Genomic DNA, 10,250 nt, shown 5'->3' on the forward strand with positions numbered 1-10,250 from the left:
CGAGAACTGCACTGGGTTGGTGAATTGCTATGGCATCAAAGCTTGAATTGCAATACCGTGGCGTTACTATTTATCTACCTCTGCTCCACATCGTTGCAAGAATTTGCAGTTCTTGATATCAAATTTGGTGAGGAAACTAATATCAATTACTTGAGCCAAACAATATCAACAACGAGGACGAAGGTCTTGAATTGCAACGGGTTTTGGTGAATGAAAATATTAGAGGGTAGTGAGTATTTTATTATAGTGCACCGAAAGAAACTAGTTGTATCGACACCAAGAATCTTTAAAATGGTGTTATAGAGAAATGACATTGGAACCAAATAATGGAGATTTTTCTTTTTTCGCTAAAGAAAAGATCAGACATAACAAAATAGAAACATAGAAGAAATTTTGGATTTTTGAAGGGGCAACAAAACGAGAATTTAGTGCTAATTAGGGTGGTCAAGGATGGAAACAAAAAACAATTGCAAAAGACACCCAAAATAGGGAGTGAATGAATGGAAAGCAAAGCCTTCAATTGTTTTCGCTTCCTCTCTTAATGCTAGTCGACGTCGACACAAGCCGCCGCTGCGCTTTTTCGCCGGGTGTTAGAGGGTTGGTAACGAAACGTCGCTCTCGGCAACTCTAATCTGGGTAGTCTTCATCTCGACGACACTAATTATTAAGTTTAGGGTTTAGAAATCATTATTGGTTTACTCACGGCTTACTAATGTTTCTTGATCATTTCCAGTAAACATGAATTTGAGGTGATGTGCTATATATATAACGTGATTCTAGAGTCTCCATATATTAGTCTAGATCCTAAACCAAACTAGCTGTATTTAAAATGAAATGCATAATGAATAACCATCATAATAGCATCAGCATCCACAGTTTATAGCTGTGCAATAATCATAAATATGCAAGTTGCTAATAAATAGATAAAGAACGTACCATAAAATTTGCTACTAATCCAAAATAAATTGTTCTGTTCCTGCCCAAGATTTAAGAATTGCATCCTTGATTCCAAAGTGTTGTGCATTCAACAGAGCTAACTCTTCATGTTATCAACAATTAAACATAGCAAATGGTAATATGCATATAGTACATAGCGAAATACAGAATAAAATTGATTAAATTAGTCATAACTACATACTAACAAACAATGCATCTTACCCTTCTCTATCTTCTGAATCTACACAATTTCGGATTATACAACAACTAACAGATGAAAATCTAAATAAAGAAAAGAAAGAAGCTCTGCAAGCATGATGCTCAGTCACGACGTAGGACTGTATCGGAGATGCTGCTCATAGAAATCGATCAGCTGTAACCCAAGAAAACCATTAGCTTCTAGTAAAAGGGTCGTAAACACAGTCTGTTAAGCATATTAAGAGATGTGAAATTGTCTAGAAAATAATCAAACTATCTAAACAAGAAAATATTGCTTAAAGATAACATGTTACCATGATTGGATAATTCCTCTTGAGATAATGGTTGTCCACCAATATCTCCGAGCCGTCAGCCCTGTAAAGTTAGCCATATAAGTTTTTAGGTAAAGTAGCATGCCAAGGAATAAAAGTATATGATGAAAGATCAAATTCTAAGATAATGGAGTAGAGTTGAAAAACAGTTGATCAAAATAATTAATGCATTGAAGAAAAAGTTGAAGGAACAGTTATGGAGCAAAATACTACAATTTTGATGCAATAAAAGTTAACAAGAAAAAAATTGATGCCTAACAAGATTTAATCTAAAGTTTCTTCCCCAACCCCTAACGAGAAAATAAAAAGGGCACCTAAGCGTTAAAAGTTTAAAACTGAAATCATGAGACAAGTAATCATTACACTGATGCATGGATTTATGCATCCTGAACTAGCATCAATCTTTGATTTATAAACCGAACCGCAATAACATCTTTATAAAAAACGATTATTTAAAAATAAAATCCTTGAAAACGTGTATAAAAGTGTGGTTTTAGAAAGCACGCAACAAATATAAATACAATATATGAAAGTTAAACAGCATCTGGAGTTGTTAGATGGGTTGCTAACCTTATCGCCAAGAAGCTCACCACAACATCCTGAGTGCTGATTGGAATTGGCGGCAAACAGTTCACTGGCTTTAGGATCTTTACAATCGGGTTGGAAGGTCTGGGCGGATCCACCTTCCTATTACTGGCTACCACCTGTTGAGCCGAGCCATCAGATGTGCCAGCTGGATTCTGCAAACTAAGAGGCTCACCAGAGAGTAAATCTCGGTTAAACCTCTTAACAGAACCAGATTTTCTCTTTCTGGCTCCTCTGCTGCCGCCACCCTGGCTTGATTCCATGCAACCACCATTTGGTTGCCCCTCTCCATGACCATCCCCTAACGAGGGATTAGGATCTTGGAAATGTATGGCGAGCCTGTCGGCATCAGAGCCATTGGCTGTTGATGCTCTAAGCTCGCTAAGCTTAGGATCATAATCGGGCTCTTCATTTGCAGCACCGACTGATCCGGAAGCATTTCCGAGCCTACTCCCATTTGGGGGTGCAGCATTTCTGACAATGCTAGCATCCCCGTTGTTTTCCACTTCGTCAGCGAAAAGCACTGGCTGTGGAAAGGCAGGGATGTCACCATAATTTAGGCCAGTTATTTGAGGAGGAGGAGCTGATGGAGCATGGTTGCTAGTGGATGTTGAAGCCGGAAATCGTCTGAGGCTGTACGGAGTCTCGGATCGCTCCAGCCTCTTCTTAAGCGCAGAATGTTGAACCACATTCTTTCGCTTACGCCTGCGTTGCGGCGCTGAATGCCAGCTGCAAAACCAAATAAATACATAAATATATAAATAAATGAACTCGAAACATCAAAAGGTTAGTTTTTTTTTCATGTGAGCTTATAACCGGCTGCAATCATAACAAACAAACAAACACAGAAGAAAGAACACAACCAGAACATACTTTTCATCCTTATTCACAATCCTAATATAGGGGCCTTAAAAAAGAGAATCCAGATTTTATGGCACAGAAAAAATGAATGTGAAAATAAGAATAAGAAATGCCAGGGGCCATCAGAATTTATTGATTTTGTCCATTACTTAACCATCAACTCAATTCCTTTAGTCTAGTAATCTAATAACATACTTAATCTCATACTTTTAAACATTGATGGATATTCTCATGGTCCTCTATCATTCCTCTATAAGAATACCTTTCCTCGAAAGCCGAGACGATTTCAGAAACACCCTCCAGATTTTCCAGAGGCTCCCATGTGTTGGCTGTCTCAGGCCAATCAAGCCTTCAGCAGTAAACAGAACACAAACAAAAAATTAGACAGAAAAAACAAATAAACAAAAAAGAAAAAGGAAAATAATGCGTTACATTTGATCCAACCCTTCACTATTATCATAATCCAATCATAAAATACAATTTAGAACAAGAGAGCTTCAAAGTAAATAATTAAAAAAGTACTCACCATTTGACCAAGTAGTGAACCTCACCCTGAAAGTTTTAATTCGAATATTACAAAAAAAAAAAAAAACAAAAACAGTTAGACCAATGCAGAAAAAAAAAAAAACTAAACAAACGAAAATTAAGGAAACAAAAATCAAAATTAAATTTAAAAATAAAAGAAAAAGAGGAAGAAAGGTTGAAACTTTGGATTACCTTGCGGACCCTCCTTTTACGAATGGCTTCGACTTCGTAGTAACCCTCAGGAAGGCGAGACGAACCTTCTTCAGCATCATCATCACCATCATCCATTTCTTCATCTTCTTCTTCCAGTCCGGAAACTTCAACACGAAGAAGCTCCTCTCTTCGCTGCTGTTGTTGTTCTGCTTGCCCTACCTGCAACTCCATGTTCTGGTTCTCAGCGAGAGGAACGGGTTGGATACCAGCGCCAACAGTATCAGCACGAGAATCGCCATGAACAAGAGCATTAGCAGCTTCTCCAGCAGCAGGAACAGGAACGGTTAAAGAATCAGCAAGAAGTGGAGGAGAAGCAGAAGGAGCAGCACCGTTGGTGTTGTGTGGTTCGGAGGTTGATGATCTTCTCTTGGCTGCAGGCTTCATTATAGTTGTGAATAAACAGAGAAAGAGATGGATTGAATAGAAAGAAAAGCGAGGGTTTTGGGTTCTTGGTGAAGAGAAAAAAGTGTGGAGTGTTGAGAGAGTTGAGAGTGAGAGGGAGAGGGAGAGTGAGAAATTCTGAGAGAGAAACTGAAAAGGTGCGTGCGTCTGCTTCAATGAGTTGTCTCAATTGCAACGCTTCGGATGAAATGAAATGACTATCTTGCTTTTATTTCTTTTTTTTTATAAATAATTTTAGAGTTTAATTTTACAATAAACCACAAAAAAACATGTACCGCAAACAAAAATGTTTTTAAATTTTATTATTAACAAAAATACACTCAAATAATTTAAAAATATATAAAAATTATTTAATTTTATTTTATTAACGAAAAAATGTGACTGACTCACCTGTTAATATTAGAGTCACATTTGTTACATAAAAAAATTTATTTGTCACATTATTTTTTTTATTAGGTGAGAACTCATATTTTCATAAAAAAAATTAACACTTTAAAAGTTATTAAATAATAATTTAATTAAACTTGTTAAATTATTTAACGATTTTCAATTATTAATACAACTACATGCGAGTTTTTACTTTTCTATTAACATTTCAGTTTACGATTGTGTATTTTTGTCGTATTTTCTACTAATTTAAAAACTTTTTTTATAATAAAATTTAGAAACATTTTTATTATCGACAAAATAATTTGGGTGCATATTTGTGGTGTATCCTTATACAATGATAGTACATAATATTTTTACTCAATACTCTAATTATTTCTATTTTTTTGGACGATTATTTATACGATTAATATAAAAAATAATTGTTTTTATTAATATGATATTATCTGATTATATATGTAAAATTATTTTATACTAACAATATATTAAAATTAAAATTTTATTTATATTTTTCTATTTTAAGTTATTTTATTTTTAGAAATTAATAAAGAAATACTAATACACTCTAAATAAAATAGAGATGGTCAAATCACTTAAAAAATGACATATTATTAGAGATAATAAATAAAATAGAATATTATAAATTTTATTTTATAAAAATTTCTAATCAATAAAAATTATTAGAATCCCTTAATAAGGAGGTTTAAAGTTAAATTGAATCATTATAGTATTTTGAAAATTAATTTCACAAAAATTTTTAGTTGCTTTAAAACAAATAAAATTTTGTTTTATTTTATTCATATATGTAATATATCAACAAATAATATAGATCATTTTTTATTTAAGATTATATCTAAAATAAAAAAATTAATTGTTTTGAATTAAATCCTCTCACTTTTCAAAATTATTGATTTCATAGTATATATAAAATAAATTAAAAAAATCATTAAATCCCCGGTTTTTAGATTTCTGGTTTTCACATTTCACATGGATTTCGTTGCGCATTTTTTAGTTCTGCCATTTACTTAATTACTTCCTTTTTTTTCTTGCATTTATCAAATGTGTTGACTGTTGATGGCTTTTATAATTGAAATTAATTTTAATTGTGAGTAAGGGTAAATAATAATTAAAATAGTATCTAGAAATTTATATTATGTGAAAAAAAAAACCTGATATATAATAAGTTCTTGAAATATTAAAAAATGTGACAAAAATATTAAATTTTTTTCATAAATAACAAACAAACTTTATATTTTTCAAATGATTTACCTATTTAATTTGAATTTTCGTGACAAATTTTGGATAAAATATTTAAAAGGTTCATGCAAAAACAAAATTCAATCACTATATTTTTTATATTTTAAAAATTTTGAAAAATTCATAAAAAGAAGAAATCGCAAAAAAAACAAAAACAAAAACAAAAACAAAAACAAAAACACTAGTCTTAAAATTAATCAAATTTAAAGGATTAAGTTTAAATAGGTTCATAATAAGTGATTCTTCTTTAAGTTTTAATTTAAATATATTTATAGTCTATAAGTTTTTTTCCTTGCCATATATTTATATAAATAATATTCTCTCTATTATAAAACACAAAATTTTTAAACTAAATAATAATTGAATAGCAGAAAATATTTTACAATTATTATTATTATTATTATTATTATTATTATTATTATTATTATTATTATTATTATTATTATTATTATTATTATTATTATGTACTACTCTCTATTTTTTCTGAAATTATCTATTTGTTTTTAATTATACACAATTATTAAGGCAATTATTAAATTTTATTAACAATAGAATTTCGTTTATAATAATAATAATAATAATAATAATAATAATAATAATAATAATAATAATAATAATAATAATAATAATAATATAGATAGACATAAATTTAGTGGATACTTTTCCTTTTATAATAGACAGACGAGAATTTAATCCATCAAAGAGTAGTATTTTACAGGTTTTGTTATCAAATATTTCTTTTATATGTAAATAGTTAAATACTATGCTCTATATTTTAAAGAAAAATGAATTTAAAAAAAAATAGAATTACAATTGAAGAACAGTGATTTTTTTTTACAACATTATAATAAATATACATATACATAAATCTTGAATGGATACTTTTCCTTTTTTGTTACATAGTCAAAATTCTATGCATTAAAGAGTAGTATGTTATACATCTTGGCATTAAATATTTCTTTGAAAAAAAATTAAATTAGTAATCAACAAAATCTAAATATAAATATTTTATGGATACATTTCCTTTTTTGTTAGATAGACGAAATCTAATGCATTGAATATTTTTTTAAGCTTTCTATATAAATAATATTCTCTTCAATCCAAAGAAAAATAAAATAGAAATGAAAAAATAAATTTCTTTAAAATTATTGTATAAATATAAATTGATATAAATAAGATATTTTTCCTTTTCTGATAGATAGAAAATAATCTGATTTACTAAAGAGTAAAGAGTAGTATTTTACACGCAGGTTTGTATTTAATATTTCTTTTCCATATAAATAATATTATTGACATTTCAAAGAAAACTAAATTTGATTACTATATTTTTTTATATTTTAAAAATTTTCAAAAATTCACAAAAAAAAAAAAAACACTTCTCTTAAAAGTCATCAACTTTAAAGGATTAAGTTTGAATAGGTCCATAATAAGTGATTCTTTGTTAAGTTTCAATTTAAATATATTTATAGTCTATAAGTTTTTTGCATTGCCATGTATTTATATAAATAATATTCTCTCCATTATAAAACACAAATTTTTTAAACTAAATTATAATTGAATAGTAGAAAATCTTTTTTTATTATTATTATTATTATTATTATTATTATTATTATTATTATTATTATTATTATTATTATTATTATTATGTGCTCTCTATTTTTCTCAAATTATCTAATTATTTTTAATTATACACAGTTATTAAGGCAATTATTAAATTTTATTAACGATAGAATTTCGTTTACAATAATAATAATAATAATAATAATAATAATAATAATAATAATAATATAGATAGATATAAATCTAGCACATACTTTTCTTTTTATAATAGATGATGAAAATTTAATCCATCAAAGAGTAGTATTTTATAGGTTTTGTTATCAAATATTTCTTTTATATATAAATACTATGCTCTATATTTTAAAGAAAAACCAATTAAAAAATCGAATTACAATTGAGAACAATTATTTTTTTTATAATATTAGAGTAAATATACATATATATAAATCTTGAATGGATACATTTCCTTTTTTGTTACATAGTCAAAATTCTATGCATTAAAGAGTAGTATTTTATCCGTTTTGGCATTAAGTATTTCTTTGAAAAAATTAAATTAGTAATCAACAAAATCTAAATATAAATATTGTATGGATACTTTTCCTTTTTTGTTAGATGGACAAAATCTAATGCATTGAATATTTCTTTTTGGCTTTCTATATAAATAATATTCTCTTTATTTCAAAAAAAAATAAAACAGAAATGAAAAAAATAAATTTCTTTAAAATTATTGTATAAATATAGATTGATATAAATCTTGTAGATACTTTTCCTTTTTTAATAAATAAAAAAAAATCTGATTCACTAAAGAGTAAAGAATAGTATTTTACACACAGGTTTCTATTTAATATTTCTTTTCTATATAAATAATATTATTGACATTTTAAAGAAAACAAATTTGGAAAAACTAAATTAGAATTGGACAAGAGAATTTTCATTATAGATAGATATAATATTGTATGGATACTTTTCCTTTTTTTGTTAGATTTGTAAAAATCTAATGCATGGAAGAGTAATATTTTACGGGGCTTTGCTTCTTTTCTTTGTAACTAATTTTCTCTCTATTTCAAAGAAACAATTTTGAAAAAAAAAATAGATTAATTTATTTTCATTGATAGTTTAAAAAGTTACATATGTAAGCTAATAAAATTGTAATAAAATGACCAATAATGCATGACGAGTCGGGGTAGAATATGCTAGATAGGGATCCATGGTTTGACTCATTTTAGGCCTAGTTGGATTTGTTTTATTAAATGGGTTAGTTTTGAATATTTTGTAAAGTATATTAATTAAAAATCAGTATATAAGCTTTAAAAAGTCTATAAAATTCGTTGGGTTGGTCCATTTTAATTTTTAATATAATGTTTGAAGACATACAAATAAGATGGCATATATTTCAAATTTTTATTGATTAGTGATAAATCTTTAAATTAGGACAAATTAATTTTTGACTTCTCAAGTTATATATGAGATACCAAAAAAAAAAAGACATATATTTGAAATTTAAGTTTGGTGATTATAACTTTTGGACAACCTTTGTTTTCTTTTAATCTCTTGGAGCACGAGATGATTTTTTTTTTTTTTATTATTTCATATGTTTTGTTGAAATATGGTTTATCGGTGCTATATAATTGTATAAGTTATCAATTTAGTGTTGGTTTTGAGTTAATAATCAAAATCGTCTTCAAAAGATACTTCGATTTTCATTTTAGTTTCTAAAAGATAAAATTAATCAAATTTATCTTTAAATAATTTTTTTTAATCACGTTCGTCTCTCCGTTAATTTCTTAATACTGCTGTTAACCTGGAACGTGAAGTGATAGCACAGCATAGTAAACAATATCGTTTTGCATTCTTCATCCCAAAAACAAGCGTTCTCATTCGTTCTTCTTTTCGCACCTTCAGTTGATAGAGAAACCTCACTGTCGTTGCACAGTGGTCTCGTCACCTCTGCTGTCGTTGGTCGATGCCATCCCTGCACATGATTCTCATTGCTTCATCACTCTCTCAATCGCCTTCTCCTTTTCTCACTCACGTATTGGGGAAGAAGGCTGAACCAGGAGCTGGGTTTCGTGACCCAATCGCCTTCTCCTTTTTCTGTTTTTATCGTGCTCAAACACCATCATTCATCTACTTCCATGGAACAAAAAATAATCTACACTAAAACAATCTTCCCATTCAAAATTCAAATTAATTTCTCTAATAAAAATAATGAAACTAAAAATTACAACAGAACAAAAGCAAAACTACCAACTTTAAATTAGAAACTAACATAGGTTTGCATGCGAGAAAAATCACAATAAATTTCACAATAAATTCCACAAATAAAATTCCAATTGACCAAGAACTCTTTGTCTTCTTGACAACCCAAAATGAAAAGACCCGCATGAACAGCGGGTGAGAAAGCGAGCCACCCATAAAGAGTTGCAATTGATCTGAAGAAAACAAAGCACCCAAAGAAGAAAATGAAACCGAAGAGAAAATACGGCTATAGTAGCTCATATCACAGTAACCACCACTGCCACCATTATTAGAACATACGCCACCGTCACCGCCTCCGGTTACTTGACCCGTACCCATCTTGCAAAAGGGTGCCGGAAGAGCTCCAAATTAAGGATTTTGAACCTCACAAGATCTCACAGCGCCACCGCAATGAACTACCCCAGACACAAGCATTTCACGCTGAAAAAGATAGAAAAAGAAAGAGATTTTTGGAGCGAAACAGAAGGATGGCTGTTATGATAGGTGGTGATGGAGAGAAATGCGGCTTAATACCCCATCTTGGACATCAAACGGCGTCGTTTTAACCTTTGGAGGCAAAAAGAACAAAACTACGTCGTTTTAAAGTGCGTTACGCTGTCAATTAACGCTTAACATCAGCAAATGTTAGCCACGTCATCAACTAAGATGACGGAAGGACGAACTCCATCAACGCGATTATCTTTCGGAGACTAATTTGATTAATTTTATTTTTTGAGGATTAAAATAGAGATGGAG

At 29.1% G+C, this 10,250-nt stretch overlaps 1 protein-coding gene across 1 annotated transcript; it reads right to left on the bottom strand.

Annotated features, from left to right (window-relative positions):
* Positions 1 to 986: 986 nt before the first annotated feature.
* On the bottom strand, positions 987 to 4,256 carry LOC107619371 (chromo domain protein LHP1). The gene is made up of 6 exons (XM_016321641.3): positions 3,630 to 4,256; positions 3,439 to 3,464; positions 3,175 to 3,261; positions 2,037 to 2,780; positions 1,449 to 1,509; positions 987 to 1,309 (listed from the first exon to the last, which is right to left on the bottom strand). Exons 1-6 carry the CDS (start codon positions 4,032 to 4,034, stop codon positions 1,262 to 1,264), a joined length of 1,371 nt encoding a protein of 456 aa, XP_016177127.1. The 5' UTR covers positions 4,035 to 4,256; the 3' UTR covers positions 987 to 1,261.
* Positions 4,257 to 10,250: the final 5,994 nt, after the last annotated feature.

This window comes from Arachis ipaensis, chromosome B9 (assembly GCF_059453495.1).
Source record: "Arachis ipaensis isolate K30076 ecotype BB chromosome B9, ASM5945349v1, whole genome shotgun sequence".
Taxonomy (NCBI): domain Eukaryota; kingdom Viridiplantae; phylum Streptophyta; class Magnoliopsida; order Fabales; family Fabaceae; genus Arachis; species Arachis ipaensis.